This window comes from Artemia sp. Qi Xiang Cuo, chromosome 19 (genome assembly GCF_049724085.1).
Source record: "Artemia sp. Qi Xiang Cuo chromosome 19, ASM4972408v1, whole genome shotgun sequence".
Taxonomy (NCBI): Eukaryota; Metazoa; Arthropoda; class Branchiopoda; order Anostraca; family Artemiidae; genus Artemia; species Artemia sp. Qi Xiang Cuo.
The window spans coordinates 6,831,198-6,857,382 of record NC_142812.1 but is presented as its reverse complement, the minus strand read 5'-3'; the positions used below and the strand labels follow the sequence as shown (position 1 = coordinate 6,857,382).

General features: G+C 35.5%; 2 protein-coding genes across 3 annotated transcripts in view; one reads left to right on the top strand and one right to left on the bottom strand.

Moving 5' to 3' along the window:
• Positions 1-862: 862 nt before the first annotated feature.
• LOC148940439 (peptidyl-prolyl cis-trans isomerase) lies at positions 863-23,728 on the bottom strand. 2 transcript variants are annotated; one of them, XM_089105188.1, is made up of 6 exons: positions 23,710-23,728; positions 23,287-23,393; positions 14,741-14,860; positions 10,281-10,377; positions 2,924-3,060; positions 863-1,161 (listed from the first exon to the last, which is right to left on the bottom strand). In XM_089105188.1, the coding sequence occupies exons 2-6, from the start codon at positions 23,353-23,355 to the stop codon at positions 1,087-1,089; spliced, it is 498 nt and encodes a 165-aa protein (XP_088961314.1). In that variant the 5' UTR covers positions 23,356-23,393; positions 23,710-23,728; the 3' UTR covers positions 863-1,086. The 2 variants fall into 2 exon arrangements, with proteins under 2 accessions (XP_088961314.1, XP_088961312.1); XM_089105186.1 differs by lacking the exon at positions 23,710-23,728 and having other exon boundaries at positions 23,287-23,492.
• Positions 23,434-26,185, top strand: part of LOC148940438 (phenazine biosynthesis-like domain-containing protein) — a 23,817-nt gene continuing 21,065 nt past the window's right edge. Inside the window, exon 1 of the mRNA XM_089105185.1 lies at positions 23,434-23,665. Coding sequence (XP_088961311.1) covers positions 23,579-23,665 — 87 coding nt within the window. The 5' untranslated portion in view covers positions 23,434-23,578. The remainder of the gene's footprint in view (positions 23,666-26,185) is intronic.

Genomic DNA, 26,185 nt, shown 5'->3' with positions numbered 1-26,185 from the left:
CATCCCTCAGAATTTTCCATTCACCTTAATACACTTGGCCTTTCAGGATGCACCCAGAATCAAACATTTCCCTTTTCAAAATGATAAATCCTGCATGCAAAGAATAGACAAATTACAAAATTTACAATTCTCGAGGCATGGTTATATGCATTTGGACTATTTTGAACAAAATGGCTGTCATAAAACTTCGATCAGATAAACGGCGAAGGTTGGGGTGGTTGCTTTCCAATCACTTTTGACCTTTAAAAAGGACACTAGAACTTTTAATTTGCAATCAAATGAGCCCTTTCGACGTGTACATGATCATCTCTTTCATATAAAGTGCCTCCGAGAAAAATGAAGAAATAACAGTACATGAAGCCCTATGGCTGTTTACTACAGGCAACGCAATATCATTGCCACTGACTTAAACAGGCGAGTAGAGCTTTCATTTTCCCTTCTGAATATCCGATATTATCCAGGGGAAATTTTTCTGCGATGAATATCACTTCGCACCCTCATTTTACCTCCGTTACCTACCTTTCTCATTTCGTTAAATTCCAAGGTAACCTTAGAATTGGTTACCACATTTAACCTCCGTTACGTACTTTTTCATTTTGTTCAATTCTAAGATTGCCTTAGAATTGGTTATGGCTGAAAACAGCTTCCAACAATCCAGATACTGGCCATTGTTTGTTTTGCGTTTATAAATTTAGGAAAAAAACAATAACTATCCATTCCATCCTCCAATCATTCGTACCAGTTCCAAGTTAGCAGTTCAGTCAAATGGTCCCCAACAGTCCAGATAATAATTTTACTTGCATCATTTTTTCAAATTATAATTAAATCTTAACAATAAATAATAACTATCTTTCCAAAGGAATTTGGATATTCTAGAACTTTATTGAATGTTGCCTCGGCGTTACAAAACTGATTTAAAAAAGAAAGGACAAAATAATCACAGAGCACAAATAGAATAGAGTTCCGTGTTCATTTAGAATGAAGACGAAACTTTTCATTACGATAATGCCAGGGATAAAAGTAGACAACAAAGGTACTTAAATTAAGCAACGCCTTAGGCTAGCGGAATGGCGAATTGGGTCACAGTTATTGAAGTTGACCACAGTCGGCAATGACAACTTTCTTGCTTGTCTTGCCACTCGAAGATCCATAAGATTCAACCTGAAAAAATTAAATGTATTTAAAATACTGATTCACAGATTGGTTTATTGATTTATTAGGAGGGTTTTCTCCCGCACAAGCTTGCTTCAGGGAATCGATGATGTATATTTTATTTTTAAATAAACCCAGTGTTACTTATAAACACAGAAGTCTGACCCATGGGAAGAGGGGCATGGTAAAAAAACACAAAATTTTAACCGTTTTTTCTTGAAGGAAGGGGTGGTCCTTCACACATATATTAGGGGAGGGCCATATGTTTTTTATATCTAAGATGAAAATAGGGAACATAATGTATTAAGGTGTTAGCAGATTAAATATTGCCCAATGAGCTGGTTTGACACTTCTAGAGTAGGACTGACAATGCTATGTTTTCCCACAATAGGGAATCTTGCAACATACTAAGGAGGTTCTACTAAGGAAGACTTCCCAATGACAGCAAAAAAGCGACCACTTTTAATACAGGTAAAATACTTGTAATACTTCATAAATATGATACATACTAAAACTTCAAAAATATTGACAATTACTTTAAAGAGAGGCTATCATCAATTTTTTTTTTCGTCACAATTCATACCTTTTCTCTCATTGCTTCATACAATTGTTCCAACATAGAAAGGTAATCAATACTGATTAACTCAACATTTCATTTTTGCTTAGTTTTCCAGGTCTGTTGATTGGTTTTCTCATCTTTCTGCTTTTCTTTTTAATTTTATGTAAAAAGCAAATTCAGCTCTATTAGAACCTGTGACAGTCTTTCTGAAACAATATTAGCCTATCTAACTATAATAACCTTAAGAATATTTTATGGCAAACAATCCCCTATGTACTCCCCCCCCCTACTAAACATAGCCTTAAAATAGTCTGATTTAATGACAGAATATAGGCTAGGATGACAGAAACCAGCGAAGCTGCAATACGTTCTCTAACTCTCTTTCTCTCCTACCTCGAAGAGAGTTCTTACACTCTTTCCGTTTTTATGAAAGGAATAAGTGTTCATACTCTCTTTCCCTTTTTATGAATTTCTGAAATTTTATTGTTATCAAAATAAAGTAGAAGGCGCAGTTAGTAATTGAAAATAATTAATAATTACTAATTTTTTTTTAATGAAAGAAACTAAAAATTTTTTGGGAGACAGAGGGTGGGGGAGGGGGGGGGTTCTAATCAAGATTTTGTTCAGGTTGAAAGAGCGGCCAGAACCACCACTAACATCAGTAGATTTAATGATAGCAGTGAATGAAATTGAGTATCGAAAATACGTATTTAACGTATTCCAAATGCGTCTTTAACACTGATATCGTTTTTCAGGTAGGTTGAATTAGCACTTAAGTTTACTTTAAATAGATACTTTGAATTGGCCTTAAATAATAATAATACACAGGAAAATAAATAATAACAAGTATACAGATTCAGATAGAATTGTCCAACAAATAAATTTTAATAGTAAAAAACACACGTAATTATGCTCCCCCTTCAAGCCACTGAAATAGATACATTGTATTGTAAATAGATACTTTGTATTGGCCTTAAATAATAATAATAATACACAAAAATAATAATAAATACACAAAAAAAATAATAATAAGCACACAGATTCAGATAGATTTGTCCAAAAAATAAATTTTAATAGTAATAGACAAACGTAATTATGCTCCCCCTTCAAGCCTAGACAGTCTCCTCCAGTCTAGTAGTGTCACCTCCAAAAACTCCTCTTTACTGCAATAAATAAGCAACCCCATCTACCAAAATAGTCAGTCATATATACCTGTTTAACAACGTCCATGCCATCGACGACTTTACCAAAGACGACGTGTTTCCCATCTAGCCAACTAGTTTTGGCTGTACAAATGAAGAATTGAGAGCCATTGGTGTTTGGCCCAGCATTGGCCATAGAGAGAATACCTAGAAATTATCAGTTAGCTAAGTTATCCCAGACATTCTCTCTGCAGAAACATATATAAAAAGAAAAGCCTGAATCTGCTTCTTCATATCATAAGTATAAAAATCAAGGATTTTTTTCTACTGAAAAATAATAGTATAACAGAACAAACAAACGTGGAAAACCCCAAGATAATACCGATTTTCATCTTCAAGGTGAGCACTTAGAAACAGCCAATGATCTGAGCAAATTCCTCTTCGTCACAGTTACAAAGCCTCCTCTCCTCACTTTTACATCCCTTAGAATTCCAACTCTTTCTATTTCCCCCTTAGATACAGAGAATAAATTTAAGAACAAATGCAGCACTTATCCGCTAGACATTCCGCATCAACTAATTAAAGCCTTTGTTGACAATCTTTCAAAACCTTCGTCCTTGCTTTTTTTCAATGAAATTAACTCTACTGGGAAATTCCCAAATTGTTGGGAATTTGGTTTTATTACTCCCGTGAAAAAGAAAGTTCGCAAGCAAGAATTTGATGGTGTCCGACCCAATTACACTTATTCCAGTTTTTTTTTCCGAGCTATGTGAAAGCTTTTTAGCTGAGTAGTTGAAAGTAACGATAATCGCAAATGTGGACCAGAGGCAATTCGGAAACTTACACTCTACATCCATCACCCAGTATCTTGTTCACCTTATGGACACGGTATATAACACACTTAAATACCCAATACCTGGCTCAATAATAAAGTATTTAGGACTGATTCTATCCGTCGTGGATTTCGTGTTTTAGGTTGGAATCTTAACCAGATTTTAAAGCAAAGCCAAATGAATGCATCTCAAGCTTTTTACCTTTGGAATTGCGCGGGAAAACCGCGATCTGGACTATTTTATGATGGTATGAAATTAACTAAACGTGTTTTTCGGGCTGAGTTGCGTTTGCATAATGAAATTATAAATGATGAAAATGGTTCAAGGATTACTAGTGATAAGAATGAGCTTTGGAGTTTGGTTAATTCTAGACGTCGTAATAATAATTGTTCACCAGATTCTAATAGTTCTCTGAAACTAGATGATTGGATAACTCATTATAATCAAGTTTTTTCATCCGGTGATGCGGCAGTTGAATCACGGCTTGACTCCTTATTATCGGAAGAAATTTCAAAGCCCCGCCCAAATAGTAAAATATCTGTTTCTGTTGATGATGTAACGGTAGCAATTAAAAGCTCTAAAAAGTAAGCATTCTTTTGATCATGATGGTATACATTCAAACCATATAAAATGGGCATCCCCAAAAGCAATCCTTCTCCTCGCTACTCTTTTTACAACCATTCTTTCTTCTGGAGTTCTTCCAACTAGCTTTTCTCATGCTACCACTTCACCCCTTTCAAAAAAGGAGGGAATAAGAATCGATGTTCTGATTACAGGCCGATTACTGTTTCGTGTCAGATTAGCAAAGCTTTTTAGTTAGTTTTATTAAAGTATTTGGAGTCTTGTAACCAAGGCCTGAATCAAATTGGGTTCCGCAAGGGTCTAAGCATGGATGTTGCTCATACCCTCCTTTCAAGAATAATATCCTTTTGTAAGCAATGGGATAGAGTTTATACACTTGCGTTAGATTTTGCGGTGGCGTATGATTCAATTATCCAGTCTTGGGCTAGGACTGCGCTTCTGAAGAATAATGTCCAACTACCGGTAGTTTTGGTTATAAAAAAGTGGTATGGCTCCTCTCGTATTCGTATTAAGTGGAAGAATCAGTTTAGTGATTATAATTTTAAGTTATGTAGGGGGCTGAGGCTAGGAAGCAATATTACTCCTTTGGTTTTCAATTTAACTCTTTCGGGGATATTTGATCAAATTCATTTAACTTTTATTTATGGTAAAGGTTATGATCTGTTGTGAATTACTTATACAGATGAATTGCTCCTGTTGTGTTGATCACTCCTGTTACTTCAACAAAATGTAGATTTTTTAGCAAATGTTTTTAGTGGGCATGGACTTCGTTTTCGCCCTGAAAAGTGTTAGTTTTTAATTCTTGGTCCTAAGGCTAATGATCTCGTTAATTCAGAAATTTCTGTCCGTATTTATGATAGTATTTTAAAACCTTTGGAATCGTTTTTATATCTTGGTGTTCCTTATGGACCAACTTTAGCTCTATGCCGTGCTTCTATTTCTAAATCAGTTAAAAGTAGAATAGCGTCTAGTTTCGGGGCAGTAATTTGTCTTCGCGGTCTTCTTTCTCGGAAATCACTGGCTTGGGTATATAATACAGTCAATTTGCCTAAGATTTTAGTTTTTTCATGGCTTCTCCCGTTTTTTTAGAATTAGTAATATTGCGCATGTAAAAACCCCATTTTTTAATTCTGCTAAGTTCCTTTGCCGCTTTTCTAAATCTGAATCAAATACTTTTTTTAATGAATCCATATAAAATAAAAAACCCTGTTGATGTTTTGGAGAAAAAGCAAAAGAATTTTTTATCCAAATTAAATTTTTTTTCTCATAATTTATATAGAGCTGCGCACGAAGCTTAATTTATTTTCTATTGAATGAAGTGTTAATTTTGATTGAAGGCCTTTGCGTATTTGTTGTTATATAGTTTAAAATAATTTTATGGCCTGTTGATTAGCGGTTATTATTTTTATTTTTTACTCTTCGTATTCGGAGGAAATAAAAAGTTTGAATTGAATTGAATTATAGCAGAGGACTAAAAAAAAACCTTTGGTTTTGTTAATCACGAAATATTTATGGAAAAATTATTCATTGACATTACGCCTTTCCTCTCTATAAGAAAATAATTTGTCATATGCTTAAATGTATATTCTATTGCCCTCCCGATGTACAATAGTGTACCCCAGAGCTCTTACACCCAATTTTATTTTTTGCAATGATAAACAACCTTCGAGTGGATTTCTTGGATAGATGGAAATTTTTTGATGATCCAACTGTCTTAGAGACATGTTTCAAAAATTTGGAAAGTACCCCAATGCATATCCTGGAACAACTATCACCATCTTCATTCGCCAGCCCAATTCCCCAGAAATGTCCGTTAGTATTATGAAACTCCCGAGTGTTGCCATTCTCAAGTGACTAAAAATAGGATTACCCTATCAATGATATTTCAAAACGGACGACTGCTGCATTTCCCCTGCATTTCCTTAAACAGTCTAAATCATATTGTTTGATCATTTTCATTTGTACACCCAGTCTTCAAGTACGCCTTTCCTGTTTGGCATCTCCAATGAATTGTCAGAAAGAATACAGGCAGCCTAATGAGGGTAAATTCTCTTACATCTCCCTTGTTAGGAGAGTCAATTTTGTCACCTTTAAGGGAAGGGGAATAGAAATTTCCTTGCGTGTACTATCAATGTTCTCTGCAATCCCCAGACAAAACCTTTTCCTAGCCAATAAAAAAACTTCTTAAACCAATTAAATTTTTCACTGAAAGATATAGAACAGATGTTGTACCGTAAATAGCTGCTAAGCGAAACCCCTTATTACCTTGCAGTTGTTTAATATTAATTTTGCAAATTTTGAGCTTTCTTTTTATTTTTTTTTTTCTTAACTAAACTGCCCTTGCGTTTTATAGGGTCTTCCCTCTTAATTCTGCGAGTTTTAATTGTTTTGGACATTTTTTTACAACCTTTTTGACATTTTAATATTTTATTTCCCTTGATCAGCTCTATTAGGTTTGTTCTTTTTTTACTTTTATTGACTCAAAAGTGTGGATTCGGCCCATCCGGGCTTGTTATAGCTTTTATCCAAAAATAAATGTTATCTGATCTCACATCATGTCCAGCTAAAGAATGGACAGATATTGCAATTCAGTAGTATATACCCATATAGAATAAGCTGGCTTTTTAACAAACAAGACATTGCCTTCTTGGCAAATATTTTGAAGTTGCAAGACGTGGAAGCTCAGATAAGAAAATCTGTTAAGACATAAACAAGTTGAACAGGATTGAACAGGAGCAAATGGTTCATGTGCAATGGTCCATTTCGAACAACCGTCACAAGCACTAAACGTCATTTCGTTGACAAGGAAAACCCGTCAGAACCACTAACCGTCAGAACATCGACAGCCACAATCGCTACCCGTCAGAACGTCGACAAAATCCGTCAGGACATCAACAAAAAAATGTATAAGTTTATATAAGAAGTATATAATAGTTTAAAAACTAATTTCGGCTATATATTTGCACATCAGGTAGGTGTGGTTAAAGCATAGCATATATCAAATACATAACCTAACTCAATCTAGGTACCTTTTCCCCCTAAACCCCAAAAACTAGTTTTAAAATTTTTAAATGTTATGACGGATTTTGTCGATGTCCTGACGTGTCGATGTTATGACTGTCGACGTTCGGACGGGTAGCGATTGTGACTGTGTGACTGCCGATGAACTGACGGTTAGTGGTTCTGACGGATTTTGTCGATGTCCTGACGTGTCTTTGTTATGACGCCTTCCTCATGTGTTCATCGTTATTTTTTTTTTCTTTCAATGTTCAATTTTATTGATTCGAAATCTTAAACGAAACTTCCAAGTTTCTTCAACTCGAAATATGTATTAATAATGATAATAATAAAAAAATCCCAGGTAGAAAATTCCTCACTTTTGACCAAAAACAAACATTATTAGCGTTTATAAGTCTACATCTGTCGTCAAACTCAAGGCTATATCAGTCATAAAAATGCACAGAAAATAAAAAAAAACGTTGGATTAACATAAAATTTTAAACAGCCTCAAATACTATATAGACCACACGTACCGAACCATCCTGAACTAATTCTATCTCAATGGGTTAAAATCCCACCTGATTCTGAGGGTTGTTACAACCAGCAAGTTACAACAAACGTACTTAGCCAGCAGTCTTTTGACATAGGATATTTTATGAGACACGATAGGATATTCCATATCTGTATCCACCGAAGTGTCGGTATTCTAAAACAACAAAGGATTAATATTATGTTTTTAAGCTTACACTTTTAATAATTAAATTGATTACATTAAATAGATCCTAATGATCCTAATAATAGCATCACAAAATTTTATTATTAGCGGCCAACAACCCTTACAGGATTCAAAACGTTTAGTCAATAGTTATTTGTCAAATGATATCTCATTGAATACAATAAAAGCTACCATATTTTCTGTTCATTAATCTAGGCCTTTGTATTCTGCAAAACTATACAGGACTAATGACGGTTACGTAAAGGCACACTTTCAGACCCCCTAGGTCCCTTTTCTTAAATTCCTTGACACTTCTTATTCAATTTATCAAATAAAACATTTTCATGTTTTATGTTTTATTCCACACCCCCGAAAAAATTCCAGCGTACGTACCTCGCCTCAACTCAACATTAATCATTTTTAGAATGTATATTCCTTGTAGGTAAAGTTGGATTTATGAAAAAAAAAATATACATTTTACACGTGCCGATCAACAGCGATGGATACAGAACTAATGTGTGTAGGGCACCAAAAAAACTTGGCTGCTCTCATTGGTATTTTTTTCACCACTAGCTCTGGAATTAGTGCAACTTCCAACATTCTTGAGAAGATGGACATGTGCCTCCTGGATCCACCATTTCCGATGGATAAAGGATTCAATTTAAGGGGAGATGAGGATCTTTCCACTTCACAAAAGAGTACTTCCAAAATCAGTTTTGATAAGACTATCCTGTTTTTTTTCCTCATGGTTAGGGATTTAATGCGCTTTTTAAAGTTATTTTTGCCCCCCCCCCCACAAACATCCTGGATACGGCCAAGTCAAGAATATAAATTAGACACAAAGTTAGGTACAAAAAAATTCTTTGTTTTTAGTGTTTGTATTTTTTTTCTTAAATTATTTATCTTTTTTCTACGTATTGTTCTCTTGTTCCATTTTCTTAGAGGCTTAATATAAAAATGTATTGAAACAAAACCTCCCACTACTCTGCAAAAATAAACAAGAGACAATTGCTAAGCTTCTAAATTCAATTTACATGTAATAAACGATGTGCAAATTATGTGCAAGTTATGACTATAGCCAACTTTAGAACATTTTTCAGAAGAGAACAAATGAAGTTATGCTAGCTTATGACAGACAAATTTTCTCAGCTCCCTTTTTTTCCAAGTCTGAACCTTTTCTAATCGCAGAGGGAACAAAATTATCCTGAATGTGGGGAACTACGGGCTCAAGTTGAAACTTTTCGGAATAGTTTTTAGGGGGCAGGGATACAGTTTTTTTTTCGATCCTCACAGAACAGAATTCAAAACAAGTTGTCTTCTTTCTTACGCCTGTCGTCCGCCAAACTGTCTAAGTGTCAAAGCAAAAAAAGCCCTAAGAATTAAAGTACAATAAAGCAAAGTATAATTATGAATAGAAGGTTAATGACTTAAAAAAGAGGAAGCAGTGCGTGAATCAGAATTTTTTGTTAACTGGTATTTTTTCGCAATTCATCAACCAAAAAGGTAGACTTGATAATATAGAGCTGATAAATTGAAGCAGCCGACCTTTATAGAACATATTAGAATATGTTCTAATATGTAACAAACATATCAAGGATATGTTTCAAACATATCCGAGGAGGAAATATACTAAACGGAACAGACCAAATGAATTGACTTACTAATAGCTCACCAATATTATATTTATATTGATTTTTGAAACGTGTATATTTAAAACCAGATACCTCAAGCAAAGAATACCAATAATATGTCCTTCCACAATTACAAAAAAAATCACCAACGTCAAAGCAGAAAAATAAAAAGAAAAAATATAATGCACATTTCAGTTTTGCACATGAAAAACAGAATTAACAAAATAAAGTATTGAAACTTTGCATAGGAGAATCATAGATCTATTTTTACTACTTTCATCGCTCATGTGCATCTAAAGTTAGAGGTACAAAACAAGATAGTCTTAGGATCAGATGATTTTCCATGGGGACTGAGGACTTGTAAACTTCCCAACCTCCACTACAGCATGCAGATCTAGAACAGAGGGCTTTGAGAAAAACTTGTCCTGGAAAAAGACAGAGAACATTTTCCACTTTTAATTCTGTATTCAACTGATCATACAGAAAATGTTAATTACTCACAATTGTAGCAAACCTATACGTTTCTTTTAACTAATTTACAATTTAACAATAATAGACAAGAGGGGGTCTAAAATCCCATATTTTATAAATTTACCAAATATTCCTGATATACCCCCCCCAAACCTGCAAGATATTGCCAGCTGCTTTACAAAAATAAAAAATTACCTTCGGTTGTGTGCTTGAGCTGGAAGTTTTCATCTTCAAATTTGTTGCCGTAGATAGACTTGCCGCCAGTTCCATTGTGGTTAGTAAAGTCACCACCCTAGAGAAAGATGTCAGTGAGCCCTTTTCTAAAACTATTTGTAGAAGTTCAAATCCTTAATTTGAATAATTCTGAATCAACGATCCTTCAATGTCTTTTTTTTCTGGTCAAATAACTATTGAGCAAGTTAAGAAAAACAAAAGAGAAGTAACTATAATAGTCAGTCAAGCAAATATTATGTCAGTATATATTAAATATGAATGGCATGCCAAAGAAAAAAATTAGTAACTAAGTAGAGAGGAAATTCGATTCGTCTCTGAAAAAAAGGAATCAAGTAGCATTCCTCATAAAGGTAATTACAGAAACATCAATAAAAATGTTGTTGATATATCTTTATTTTAATTTTAAATTGGGTCGAAGATACATGTTCTTTTTTAACTTACACATATTTTTCGTTACGTTTAGTAAAAACATATTTGGTCCCAGTCATGGTTGAACTTTGAATATGTAAATATATTTAAATTAAAAAAAAAGCCTGAATAGTGAATGAAGATATAAAAAATTAAGCTATTATCTATATTTTCCTAAGGCCATTTCTAAGGGGGGGGGGGTACTGGGTTTGGACCCTGCCGAAATTTTTGTCCGACTCGCAAAAACGTAACAAAAATGCATATAAACCAATTTTTGATGCATTCTTTAGTTTTTTTTTTCTGTGAAACCCTCCCCCAAAAATTCTGAATATTATACATCAATAGATAAAAATCTACTAAGGAAGTTTACTTCACTTCTTAACTCATTTTGGAAAAGTGCGAGGTATTCGTTTGGGCAGTTGTACAAAAGTACAAATGGAAGTATAAAATGTCGATCAGATGTCGAAAGCGTTAACGAAAGGAACGGATATCAAAGAAGGTTTTAGGATAGGGACTGGTTGGTCTTAAAACACTTTCGAATTAAAAAAAAAAAGAACCAGACCTTTAAATTTTCGATTGAATGAGCATCCTCTGTAGTTTCTAGACCATCAGAGGGAGGTTGGGGATGAGGACCCTCTCTCTCATACGGAATAAATTCTACTCGTTCTGAACTTTAAGAATACCCTTAACTTTCATGATAACGACGTAGACCAGAAATATTCCCGAAAATTAAGAGATTATATATCAATTTCTACCTTCACCCCCCTCCCAACTTCCTTGGAGCTTATTTTATATTTATCTAAACGCTCAAGGAGAGTTAGGTCTGTTTTGACATTAAAATGCATCCTTTGAGGCATCTCCCCCCCCCCCTCCTTGACTACAAAACTGTTTGAGAACCCTAGTATGGAAGTTTAAAGGTCTCGTCTACAAAATTTTAAATTTTTTTTTCCCCAAAAAATATCACGGACGTTTGTTGTTTGTTCCCCCAGGGATGACCAGATCAAACCAAAAATCCTTGAAGATCAGGAGAGGGGTCATTCGAACAAACTTAAAAGTTTTAGTGCCCTTTTAAGTGACCAAAGAACTTTCAGCGGTGAGAAAATTTTCTGGGAGGGATTTTCCTGGATTCATACACGAATCCAGCCAGCGAATAGCTAGCATAAAAAGCATAAATATATAGTTGAAAGTGTAGTCAGATCCAGCCAGCGAATAGCTAATCTGAATACTGCTGTCATGCTATAGAACGGGTAACCCTTTCCCCAGAGTGGAGGGCAGATCAGTCAGTTGCTTTTTGGATGCTCTAAAGACTACATCTACATTTTAACAACTACATTTTTACATTTAAACAACTACATTCTATTATACAGATTACAGTCAAAAGATTTCTTTAAAAGTTGACGGCTTTATAGGTATAACATGATTTGTCTCGTGCCCAGAGAACCGAGTTGAAATCTTCGGAATTTTTTTCTTGGGGGGGGGGGGGATATGGGGACTTACAATCTTGTAAGATATATATATATATATTTATTATATATATATATATATATATATATATATATATATATATATATATATATATATATATTTATTATATATATATATATATATTATATATATATATATATATATATATATATATATATATATATATATATTATATATATATATAAATATATAAATATATATATATATATATATATATATGTAAATGGTCAGCTAGCAGCTGTAAACACATTAGATGGCGCTGAAATCTAACAAAAAAAAAAACAATCTGTAAATTATGAAAGGAATGTAAAATTACGAAACATGAAGATTGCAACACATGGAAATTACGAATGTAATTGATGAGATTAGAAATGTCACATTTAACTATTTCACATAAATCCTTTACGAAAGCAGGTAGCAACAACCCTTTTGAAGAAACAATCCTGTTATAGATTCTCGATGTATTATTTAACAAACAACGTACAAATTTCGACTTTTTACTGCTCTATATATTCTACAGAAAAATTACTGTAGTTGGCTAAAACAAAATTGAGAATATATATGAAAAATATGATAACACCGAATAAATATCAACTATATACATCTACTACGAAAGCTATTGTCACTCATTATTTTTTGTTAACATTGGAAGGTTAAACTGCCCAAGTTATTGGGAGAGTCTCAGTGGCGGAACCAGGGGAGGGGCGAGGGGACGCGCGCCCCCCAAACGTAGTGTAATTTACTTAATTAACGCGTTTGCGTTAATTACACTTGCTCCTAACGCAAGTTTATCGGTTCAACCTATTTTGCAACAAAATAAATTCAACAAAATAACTTTTTTAGCCAGAAAAAGGGCCGCTAATAAGGACATATTTATTAATTTTTGTAAATTATCACTTTTTTTGCATTTTGTAATGACTAACTGCAGGCCTCTGACTAGATGAAACTGAATGGCCTTAAAATCATACTAGTGGGTATTCACACCAATTTCATTTCATATGACTCATCAGGTCTCAGTAATTTTTCTTCTTCTAAGTAGTCAGTGGCTCCCAACTGACTTTGGGCCATGCCCCATCTAGGCATTTCCAAAATCCTGGTGCCCCCCTCAGGATTTTGTATTTTTTTTCAATTCCAAATTTTATGTGTATTCACATGAAAGAAGCTTAAAAGGCTGGTAACTTGGCACTTTTTTTCCGGGTCGTCTTCTAGGCATATTTTATACTAATGAAAAATAGCGCCAGAGTACAATGCATTTAATGCAATATATGACACCATTACAAAACTATCATGCATCTTTTTCGTTCTTTAAATGCATAATGAATATGACATCAATTACATGAAGCTATTTTAAAAATTGCCCTGCCCTGACCAATCAAAATATTACCATACCCAACCAGTGGGGCCTGCACCCCACAGTTGGAATAAAAGTGTTGTCCAGCCATATAGTCAGTTAAATAGTGACTAGAGCTAAAAAAAAAAGTTTAGCACATCATAAGTGATCATCCATTCAGATGCACAGGGTTTCCTCCCTTGAGTCCACAGGGGTCAAGGATACAGTTCAGACCCAAAAAGTAAGTAAATATATTGAGTCATACTCATATTTCAAAAATGCCCTTTAAGAAGGTCTTAATTGTCCTTTAAACATTGCAACCACTCAGTTTCTTTTATGAATTTAAGAGACTTCTAAAATTTTGACGTTTTAGAACGGGTAGACAGTCTGCAGGACCTGTTGAAAATTTTCCCAGCTGATGAGATTCATCACACTGTTACTAAATATACTGACCAAAATAAAGACCAAGATCCTTTTGATGGGACAGAATTAGCTTTCAAAGCTCACAGTAAAAATTAAAATAAATATTATTTTGCTTTGCAAAAACTTATTTAAGAAAAATCCCTAAGTTTAAAAAAACAGTGAAAGGAAATGTAACTGTCTGAATTGGTTTAATGAAAATTAATACTTCTAAAAATAATAGAAAAACTGGAGGTCTAATTTTTCCTAAAAGAAAGGCTGACAGCTGTAATTATAATTTATAGTAGTACTAGGCACCAAAAAATAAGAAACAGGTGAAAAATAATCAAAAAAAGCTAAGAACAGAAGTAATCAGATTAAGGTGTAGGTTTCCTTTACAGGTTTAGTTGTCTTTTGGAATTAACAACATACTATTTTTGTTTGTAAATTTAGGGACAAAAGGCACTATCAAATTCAACTAATTAGTTTTGTTCACTTACTATCCTGATGCATGACAACACTGACGAAAATGTGATCCTGCCTTAAAACTTCATAATTCTGAAACAACTAAAAGAAAGATCTGATGAAACCATGGTTTTCAGACATGAATTGACCCGCACTGGGTCAAATGAACATAAAAGGTTTCTGTTTTGATGTCTTTGGTAATGTAAAGGTTTTCTTTCAGAAGAGTCTTGTTTTTCTCCTTAAAATCCCAATGAATAAACTATTAGGATTAAAGATAATAGCTCAACCTTCTGCTCAGAAACATAGATCAAGACAAACAAATGCAAATAATTACCTGACACATGAAGCCTGGGATAATTCTGTGGAAAGAGGAATTTTTGTAACCAAATCCCTTTTCGTGGGTGCAAAGAGCTCTGAAATTTTCTGCTGTCTTTGGGACTACATCAGCTCTGAGCTAAGGAAATGAGAAAAAAAAAATACATTTAAAACAAGGAACATTTGATACAAAATGATGACAATGCATTTTAACATGTAGAAAAAGGACAATAGATGATAGAGCAAGAAGAACAGTCCACATTTGTTGTCAACTTAAGACTTATAGTACAACAAATGTATATAAATATCTTTTTCATGTAGAAAAATCAATTATATTGTTACACTTGGGTCAGGCATCAGGGCAATGAAGACTCATGCTTTTTGACTTTTGTTATTGAGAAAGTGTGCATACTTTATAAAAAGTATATGTAACATAAGTTATAGTGACTTCAAAATTGAAAACCGATTTTGTCTACCATTATAAGAACAATAAGTATATCTTGAGGAGTTCATGACTAGTAGGACGTAAAAAAAAAGCAGAAGAAACCAAAATTTGTCCAGTATCAAACATCTCATTAACTCAACAGCAACTGGGAGGTGTGAAAGTGAATAAAGGATTATTGACCAAATCTGTGAGAAAGAACATTTATTTCTACCCATATATTACCATACCTGCTTATATTTGATATTAAGTTTCATTTTAAGAGGTTTTCCCTGGTGTTTCACTTTATTTAACCGATTTTTGATGTTAGAATATTTTATTTTCTATTCCCAAGGGACTTGTCCTTTGTCTGCTAATAAACAGATGTTTGTGTTTGTAAATAAGTCCAGGCTGAATTCAGTGTCCTTCTCCTTCTTCTGAATTTGCAGCCAGCAATAAAGCGCAGTTGCCAAACGCTAAATACTAAAACCACCATTGATTACGTTGGCTCGTCCGTTTTCGCGTTTTTTTTTTTAGTGGATAATTTGTGCAGAAGGGAGCAATAGCAAACAAACAAGAGGCCGAATTGGTACCAGCGGGATTTTAATCCTTAAACTGCTGGGAATAGGTGATTTGTGTATTGCACTTCCCACATTCTGTCTACCTAGAAAATTGTCAAGGCAATAATGGCACCAAAAAAGAGACAACGTGAGAGCCCCGTAAAAGGATAAGATAAGTACCCGGGATGTGCAAAAGGCCTGGAGAAGAACTCGCAAGCCATCAACTGTAACAAATGTCCTAACTGGTTTTGTATTGAGTGCTTAGGATTAAGTGATGAGCAGTACATCCTGCTAGAGAAAATGAATCGTACAATAACATGTGAATGGAGCTGCCCCCGGTGCATCTTGAACAAGCCTGTGCGCGACGCCGACACCCTAACCAAAGCCATCGAATCTTTCAAATCAGAGGTGCGAGAGGACATTGCTAGCATAACGACCACAGTCAACAAGGGTCTCAGAGAGATTCACGATGAACTTGCCACAAAATGCAATATTCTCGAGGTAAAAGCAATTGTTGAATCGGCAATTACCGCTCAAGTGACGGGGCATGCACCAGAAGCACCTAACGAACATATACGGCGTACAGTCAGAAGTGAGCAAGACAGGCAGAGACGCAAACTTAACGTCGTCGGATACGGGATTCCGATCCAAGCAAGTGACGAAGACTTCCTTGCTAAATACTTCGAGGACAACTACAAACTAGCGACCAAAGTCTTCGACGTGAAAAGACTACCAGCCTCGGCCCCCATGGCTAGACAACCACTACGACACCCACCAGTCCTGTTCACGGTAACCAGCTTCACTGACAAGAAGCATATCCTGGATGCGTCCTACTAGCATAAAGACCCGAGTCAATTCTATGGCAACAGCTCCAAAGAAGATCGCAATGATAGAAAAGCCTTGTTGGAAGAAATGAAGAAAAGACAGGCAAACGGAAAAACAGACCTAGTAATAATAAAGGGCAAAATCACAAAAAACGGTCAAACTTAAGCAATCCCAATGGAGAGATGCTCGAGTATGCAAAAATAACCACTATCTCCAACCGTCTCGTCCCCCTTGTAAATAGTTCATGTGTGAGTGATAATAACGTTGTAAACGCAAGTTTGTGTATGTATAAACAGTGAATTAACAGTTACGTCCCCATGCCCTTCTGCCTTGTCCCTCATTAGCAGCTCTGTGTACCTAAGCTGCAATTCACCCACTTCAACCAAAAGCGAGAATATTAGTGAGCAGAATAAAAACTCGCCCAGACACACCCAAAAACTTGTGAACATTATGACGGCAAACGTTGATGTTATTACCAACAAGATGCCGGAACTGGCAACAGTGCTCCAACTAAGTCAGATAGACATTGCAACTCTGACAGAAATTCGCCCCAAGAACTCAAGATTTCAAATGACAGAAGACTCAATCTGCCCCTCTGGATACAACATCTTCAGCAATCTGTCTGATCCAAACTGCAGAAGAGGAGTGGCTGTTCTAGCTTCCAAGGAATTCCAGGTAAAAGAAATTTCTGTCCCAAATTATTACTTACCTTGGGTTGAAGCTACATGGGTCTCCCAGTCCCTACCTAACGAAATGTTTGTCCTAAGCTCAATTTACAGGAGCCCCAGCAGCCCTTGCCAGCTGTCCTCTGAAACAGCAATTGCCGAAATGACGCAATTCATACTATGAAATTAGCCAAAGGCAACCCTGCTCATGACAGGGGACTTCAACCTCCCAAACGTGTCTTGGGTAGATGGCCAAGGTATGACCAAGTCAAGCCTTGAACAAAACCCATTAGTACAAGCCCTCTCCGACAACTTTCTGTACGAAACAGTAACTATGCCCACAAGAATGTGCCCAGGACAAAATCCCTCCATACTGGACCTAGTCATAACGAATGACCCAGAAAAGGTGATCAACACATACACTCTCAGTCCAATTGGCTCAAGTGACCACATGCCAGTTCTCTCATCTATTCAACTCAACTCCAAACCATCAAAATATACCAAGCAATCCTTTACAAATTACAAGATGATAGTTGCAGAGCTGTTAGATGCTAACCTGGAAACACTTATATCAGAAGATGTTAAAGCCTCATGGCTAACTCTAAAAAAGACCTCACTCGAGAGCCAAGCCAAACACAACAGCATAACATGGAAAAAGAAACCCAAAACTTTACCTTTCCTCACCCCAAAAATCAAGAAACTACGCAACAGGAAGAAAAAACTTTGGGAGAAGTACATGAAACAAAAGACTACAGCTTTGTACGAGCAGTACAAAACTGCAAGGAACCTCCTCAGAAAAGAAACTAGAAAACTGACCTCAAACTATAAAGAACGACTGGCCAAAAACGTCAAGGAAAACCCAAAATTATTCTGGAAATACATCTCGCATAAGAAGCCAGGCAGACACACCGTACCAGACCTGGTAATCAACAACTCTTTATCCTCTTGCCCCTCTGAAAAAGCAAACCTGCTTAATCAGCAGTTTGCCTCAGTGTTCTCCATGGATGACCCCCAATCAACCCCCCCACCAGCAGAACAGGCTCACACTCCCTTCCCGATGGTACACTCACCAGTCACAATCAAAGAAGTAACCAAACAACTTAAGGACCTCGATCCCAATAAATCGACGGGACCTGATGGTCTCAGCCCATGACTAATGAACGAATTAAGCCCTGCAATATCAGCCCCACTGGTAAAACTATTCAATCTGTTGCTGGCACAAGGAAAGCTTCCAGGGGACTGGAAGAAGGGAATAGTCATCCCAATTCACAAGAAAGGTAGCAAAACTTCAGCAGCAAACTACAGACCTATCAGCCTTACATGTGTGGCATGCAAGGTCATAGAGAGAATCATAAACAAGCTTGTTATTAACCATCTTGAGGCCAACTCACTTATCAGCAGTAGTCAGCATGGTTTTCGCTCAAAGAGATCGGTGGACACAAACCTTTTTGAGTCATATAGTCTTGTAACTGACCTACTAGAGAGAGGATTACCTGTGGATATAATATTGTTGGACCTAGCCAAAGCATTTGACAAGGTTTGTCACCGATTCCTCATTCACAGGCTACTTACTCTATCTGTTAGTCCACAAGTGGTCAGTTGGACAGAGGACTTTCTGAGGGACAGAACACAGCAAGTGAAAGTGATAACTGGACCAAATAGCCATGTCTTTTCTGACGAAATCAAAGTCACTAGTGGGGTTCGCCAGGGCAGCGTCCTGGGCCCCACCCTGTTTAACATCTACATAAATGAGCTACCCCTCATCACCAGCAACAAAACCACCCTATATGCGGATGATTCAAAACTCATAGGTCCTGCCAACACCTCTTCTTCCATCCAATCCCTCCACACTGATCTCAACCATATGTGCTCCTGGGTCAAAAGATGGCTGCTGGAATTCAACGCAGAAAAATGCAAGGTCATACACTTTGGACACAAAAACCCCAAACATCAGTACCTCATGACCCAAAATTCTGGAAGTAACCACACAATTGAGCCTGTCCAAGAGGAGAGTGACCTAGGCGTCATCGTTGACTCCCAGTTGAAATTCAGCTCCCACTCACAAAAAATATCAGCCACTGCTAGTAGAGCCCTAGGCATCATCAAACACAGCATCACCAGTAGGAGTAAACACGTAATCACCAAACTCTACAAAGGATTAGTAAGACCTAGACTGGAGGTGGGGACGATACTGGCCACCCCTCGATTCAAAAAGGACAAGGCAGTTCTTGAGCAAATCCAACGAAGGGCCACTAAGATGATTGTCGGCATGGAAAACAAGACATACAGTGAACGGCTGAAGGAACTCAACCTCCCCTCCTTAGTATACAGACGGAAACGTGGAGACATGATCCAGGCGCACAAACTCCTCTCAACCAATCAAGAAAATGAGATCCTGGAGATCGACACCTCCCACAAAACACGAGGACACCTTAGACGAATCCGCAAACATCACGCTACAACTGGAGCAAGATGCAATTTCTTCTCGAATCGGATTGAGAACCTCTGGAATAACCTCAAGGAGGACACTGTTGCTGCTGAATCAACAGATGCTTTCAAACGCCATCTGGATGCTGAGTGGAAAGATACACCATGGAAGTTTGACTGGGAAGCACCAGAATCTTCCACCAGAACTTAACCAACTACAACAGTCATCATAAGGAGTGATTCAACAGGATCGAAGTCCTTATTTCACTCCAAGCTGTGATTTAAGGTAATTTAAGGTAATATAGAGTCAAAAGGTAAAGGGCTGAATAGTCTGGACTGAAAAGCACATCCAATACCCAACAGAAGAACAAGCAAGGTCCCTTTGGCAATGAAAAAGGAAAGAATTTAAATGGTTAAAAAAAGAGGAAAAATCATATAGCCAAAATCAGAGAAAATAAAAATCAATACATACAATAACTATACTATTATCAACTAATTTTAGTCATTTCAGGTTTTTCAATTTACTAAATTGTTTTGGTTTAAATTCTTTCCTTTTCACTGCTGAGGATGCTTTTTGTGATGCAGGAAAAATAATTATTTGTTTGTTCTTCTTCTTAACAGCCAGAGACAGATTACTTTCAAGATTTATTTCTTTGACATTAGTTTGAAGCTGAAATTGTGAGTAACCAAACTCAAAATGACAAGTTTTATGACAAATAAACAAATATAAAATAGAATTAAAGCTGTTGAGCCATCAGCCAACCCTTATCTTTAAAGATTTATCTGTAATACCAAGTTCTGAGGTTTAACAGTCATGAGACTTGAAAAAGAAAATTGCTTCTAATTAAAGACTAAGATTTTAAATGTGACAAAAAAAATCTCAATAAGTCTTTTCAGAACAACATATCAAACAACAATTAGTAAAATTTTAGACAATTTTTTGGCAAAAATTAGTGCAAGATAATGTCTTAGTGCTACCAGCAGTTTTGACTTTAAAAATTGTCAGCTAAAATTCAAGAAGTATATACTATCATTGAGTACAGGTGCTAGAGATTTAAAGGGAAGGGGGCTCAGATACAGTTGCTATAGCACCAGTTATTATATTTGGAATGAGTGAAATATCAAATCAAATTAAGCATTTATTCTTCAACTAGAAGATTAACATAATATTAGAAAAAATATACTAATAATTTGTCAATAGAGCAATCTTGATGCATAATTTCTTTCCTGAGCAAGCTAAAATAACAAAAGAAAATACCATTTCATTCACCATTCAACGTCCTTTTAGCCTTAAGGGTTGCCACTGTTGCCTATGTTTGTACATAACCTAAGGCTATATAGAGCAGTACATCATTCCATACATACTCATAATGTATATTATTCTATACATACTCCTAGTCTGAAACAGTACTACAGATCAATTGGTTTTGCTGTTATAAGGATCATCCAAGTCCATATATATATATATATATATATATATATATATATATATATATATATATATATATATATATATATATATATATATATATATATGTAAAAGCATAGCAGGTAAAGCATAGCGGGTCTGCATGTGAAATGTTGTTAACAAAATTTTAGTTAACAAAATTTCTAAATACCTTGCTATTGTTCTGTAATTTCTTTGTGGCCATAAACCTAGAAAGAATTGTTTTCTGACTTCAAACTGTCCAAATACTTTACCCCCCCCCTGGTAAATCCCCCCTCGCAAAATGGAGGTCACGTAGCTTCCCACCCAACAACCCCAAATAGTCCAAAGACATATATATACATATTGTAGAATAATCATTAGCAAAAACTCAAAGGTGGCCTAGAGCAGGGGGAAGGCTTCTAGAAGTGGAACAAAGACTGGCTGAAGATTGTGCATAAAATAAGGAATGTAGGCTAGTGGAAGGCCTACTATTTTTTTTTTAATTGAACAAGTTTCTTTTTCAAGAGCTTGTCAAATCCCTGTTAGGTTACCAAACTAAACACAAAAAAACAAATTTTTTGGAAGCCTTGCAAAATAGACCTTTAGGTTAAATCAAGTACAATAAAATTGTTTTCAGCTTCACAACTTTTCTCAATCCCAATTTATAAGGTTTTAAAGATAGGCAAATACTTTTCCTAAATTTTGAAAAAAGAAAAACATTGACATGACTTAAAATTCAACTCAAATAACAGGAATTGCATTTTCCAGAACTAAACACAGAGAAAAAGAAACCATATTACTGGAAGTTAAGTTATTGAAAAATGGTTACAAACATATAACTAGTTGATAAATAAGTTGTTCAAGAGTAACATATTCCAGATATATTTATTTATAACAATTCAAACCTCATTTATTAGGCAACTCAAATATAAATGTTTTCCTACCCTTCCAAGTTTTTCAAATGCTGTTGACAAAAATAGCACTAACATAGGCCTATTTGCACATTATGTATATATACTAATTCAGGGTATATATTTGCACATTAGGGGGGTAGGGGTAAATTTTATGGTAAGATTCTACTTTAGCTACTTTTGGCCATCTTTGAAAAGGGTTAGGTTAGGAAAATGAAACTATCAGGGATGGAACTACAGGCTAAAGTATGTCCTGGTAAGGCATTTTGAAGTAGGCTACCTACCTCCACTCCTTCTCCCTCTAGAGGGCCCTGACCTTTAAAAATATGTGTTATGAAAGTGAAACCTTGCAAACAGATCTTCTGCTTAAATGAAGTGCCCCACAATTGTTTTCAGCTTCAGAACTTTGCTCAATCCAAATTTATAAGGTTTCAAATATATGCAATATTTAATGCTATATTTTGTAGATTAAATAGTGAAATACTCTGTAGGGGTTTAATGACTGAATAAAATCATTCATTCATTTGCAAATCAATTTCCTAAATTTGGAAAAAACATTGATATGACTTAACATTCTACTCAAATATCAGGAATTGCATTTTCAGAACTATAGCCATAGAAAAAGAAACTGATAACTGAAAATTAAGGTAAAATGTTGTTTTTTCAAAATTTCAATTGGTATAGACCTGTCACATAGGCAAATTTTGGAATCCTCTTGGGGGAGGAGTGGAGGTAGGTACTTCAAAACACCTTCCCAGAAGATACTTTTACCTGTAGACCCATCCCTGAAAGTTTCATTTTCATAACCTAAACCTTTTCTAAGATAGCCAAAGTGGCTAAAATAGAATTTTACCAGTTTTATTCCTAATCTAAATGAGAGGTAAGTTCTAACTTTCCCCTATGCCCCTAATATATACCCTGAATTGGCATATATAGGGGTGGGGGGAGGGGTAAAATTCATTTCCAACAAAAATGATTAGCCTATTATATTTGGAAGGATCATAAAAAAGGCAGTGAGTGGTATCTTTACTTTATTTGTAAGTCAATAATATGAATAACAAAAAATTCCAACTGGATTTTAGGGAGGATAGGCTAGAGTAGCCTAGCAAAGATCTGTTTGCTTTAGGCCTATATATATCACATTTCACTGGGATCAGTCTATTAAGAAGTTATATCAATGGCTTTAAATGGAAAGGCTATAGCCTCCTTACCATGCTGCTTCAGCTGTTCTCATAGCTTGGCCTATTGTCAAGCCTGATTAATCTAGGCTAACAGAACTTGTACCAATTTGAAGAAAAATATATGCCAAGACTACATAAATTCTTACCTCCATAGTAACTCTTCCAACATTTTTGCCATCAGCAGTGAGGTCAAAGAAAACCTTTGGGTTTGGCATTTTAGCGTAAGTTCTGGTAAAACTTAATAAGCCAGTACCTGCAATAAGAGGTGTTCCAACTAAGCACAAATTTCTAATAGCCCCAGACATTTTTAAAATATAAATGAAAATCAGCTAATTAATTAAAATAATCAGAAGAAAAAATTTTTAACTGGTTTTCAGGAAGCTTAAAATTCTACTGAGAAAACTTTTGTAGAGGAAACAGTTGAAAACTGAATGAAAGATGCCAAGTAAATTATTTGTCATAGATGCATTTACTAAAAATAGATATTCTGGAAACCCAGCAGCTGTTTGTTTGTTAGATAATAAGGTAAATAATCTAAAATTACATTAATTTTAAAAGTATAGACTCACCAAGATGAAAGGGAAATTAATCTATGATGGCGGTTTCCGATTTAAGCCTTTTGATTCACCTATGAAAATTCCATGTAGATGGGGATAGTAAATTATAGATAGCGCTGGTTGAAGAAAGCTAATTTTTTCCAAACTGCATTCAAAATATCAAACAATACGAAGCTTTTTTTTTTTCTTTTTTTTTAAACGAATTTCAAAAATAAAGAACATGTGTTGTTAAACATCAGAAAAGGTGTTTGACTGGGAGGAAGAAAAGATTAACTGTAGGATATAAAATCTTTTGGTTAAAGTTTCTGTGAGGTAGGTGACTAGAATGAAATTTCATAAGTTTTGAAGGATAAATTTTGAAAATCGATTTTGTGCTCTAGAAGAAATGAACATTCAACCTGGCCCCCAAGGTGGTCATGCTGCAGGTGGAAGTGGTACAGGTCAAGGACAATCATTTTTGCAAATGACCCCACAGTTTTATGGAGCTAATAATAATGCAAGTCAGAACCAAATGATAGTTCCATGGTCCCATGATGTGCCAGTAAGCTGGCAACCAGGTTCATATAACCCAAATGCATTTTATGGTCAACAACAAATTGTCCAGCAGGTGCAAAGAGCACCAGTTCAGTTAGTGGGAAGTGGTTTTTATCCACCAAATTATAATGTGCCAAGGATACAGCCCATTACTTTAGCTAATAAGTACTCTGTCTTAAGTGAGGAAGGAAGTTACCCACCATTACCATCTGAGAGTGATGAAGATACGAGACCTGTCAAACCTTGTGTAATAGAAAGGTTGATTCAAGAAGACCTGCAAACGCCAAAACTGGGACTGAACCCCAGCCTAGGACGTAAAAGGAGAGATATTTCCCCAAATAGTGAAATTGCCCCACAACAAGCTAAGAGGCAAAATGCACACCTAAACCAATCAATACCATCTCAGAAAGTGTCCTTTAAAAATCAAACCATTGATATACCACAGACCCAATTATTATCTTCAATGATTGATGTTACAGGAAGGGATTAAAATAAACAACTGCCTGATGACTACAAAATAGTGAAATCTCTGAAAGAAGTACTGAAATCTAGAAAATTTGAATTTGAAGTAAACAGAGTAAGAGACAAAATGACAGTATACCTCATGGATGAAGAATCATCAAAAATTTTCCAACAAATGAACATTGTTGCTGGAGTGAATGTTGCTGGAAGTGTTAAGCAGAGATTAAGCCAAGGGATCATAAAAGGAGTCCAACTGAGCATGGCAGATGAAGAGATTTTAGAGTGTATGGAGTCGCCTATCAAAATAAAAGAAGTTCACCGGCAAAAATGGTACAACAAAGAAACAAAAAAGCTATCTGACAGTTACGCAATAATGGTGGTTTTTGAATGTAATTGTCCTCCCCGAAGTGTGTTGTTTTGTGGAAGAAAAAGAGAAGTCCAGGTGTAAAACAGGAGATTATTCCAGTGCCATAAGTGTCAAAAATACGACCATAAACAGGATATTTGTTGAGCTCAAGTTCATACACGCCTAAGATGCTCAGGAAATCACTCATCTGATATGTGCCATCTCAAAAACACTGATAGTACCTCAAGGCCCAAATCATATATATGTGCTGATTGCCAAGGCAATCATTCTTCTACATCATTTGCTTGCCCCGTTAGAATCCAGAATAGAGAAATCCTACAAGTGGCAGAGAAATATCACATGGGTTTTAAGAGAGCCCATGTAACATATAGAAGCTATGCAGATGTGGCAAACAAAAAACTTACTGTGTGTACCTCTTATTTCAATCAACTTCATAATGAGATTACAATAAATATGAAGCAAGAAATAGAACAGAAGGCAGCAAAATCCCTAATAATTGGATTACTTCTAAGACCAGAAATGCTTAAATTGAGCGAACTATCATTAATAGAACGTATAAGTAAATTATGTACCCTTGTGCATGAATTGCAGCTTGGACAGCTAAACAAAGATGAAATTAGAAGTTTTTGTCTAATTAATGAGACACCAGCACAACAATATGGACCTTAAAATATTATCATGGAACTCACAATCAGTGAGGAATGAGAAGAAAGATCTTATTGTTGAATTTTGCCATAAAAATTGTATTGATGTCTTACGTCTCCAAGAAACCTGGCCAAAACCCTATATAAATATGAGTTTCCAGGGCTACAATATTTTGAGGAAAGGCAGAATTGAAACAGGAAGAGGCGGGGTGTTGATAGGTATTAGCAAAAAATACCACTACACTGAAGTGCATATTGAATTAGGTGACAATTATGAAGAGTATGTTGAAATAGTTGGATGCAAGCTCCATTTGGGAAATGGTAAAATCCTAAATGTTATAAATGTTTACAACTCGAATGGGAATAATAAAGACATTGGTGGCATTATAAATGAACTACTTGATAAAATACCAAATAAAGAACAGGTGGTTTTAATAGGGGATTTTAATGCCCATAGTAAAGTCTGGTGTAATTGTGATTT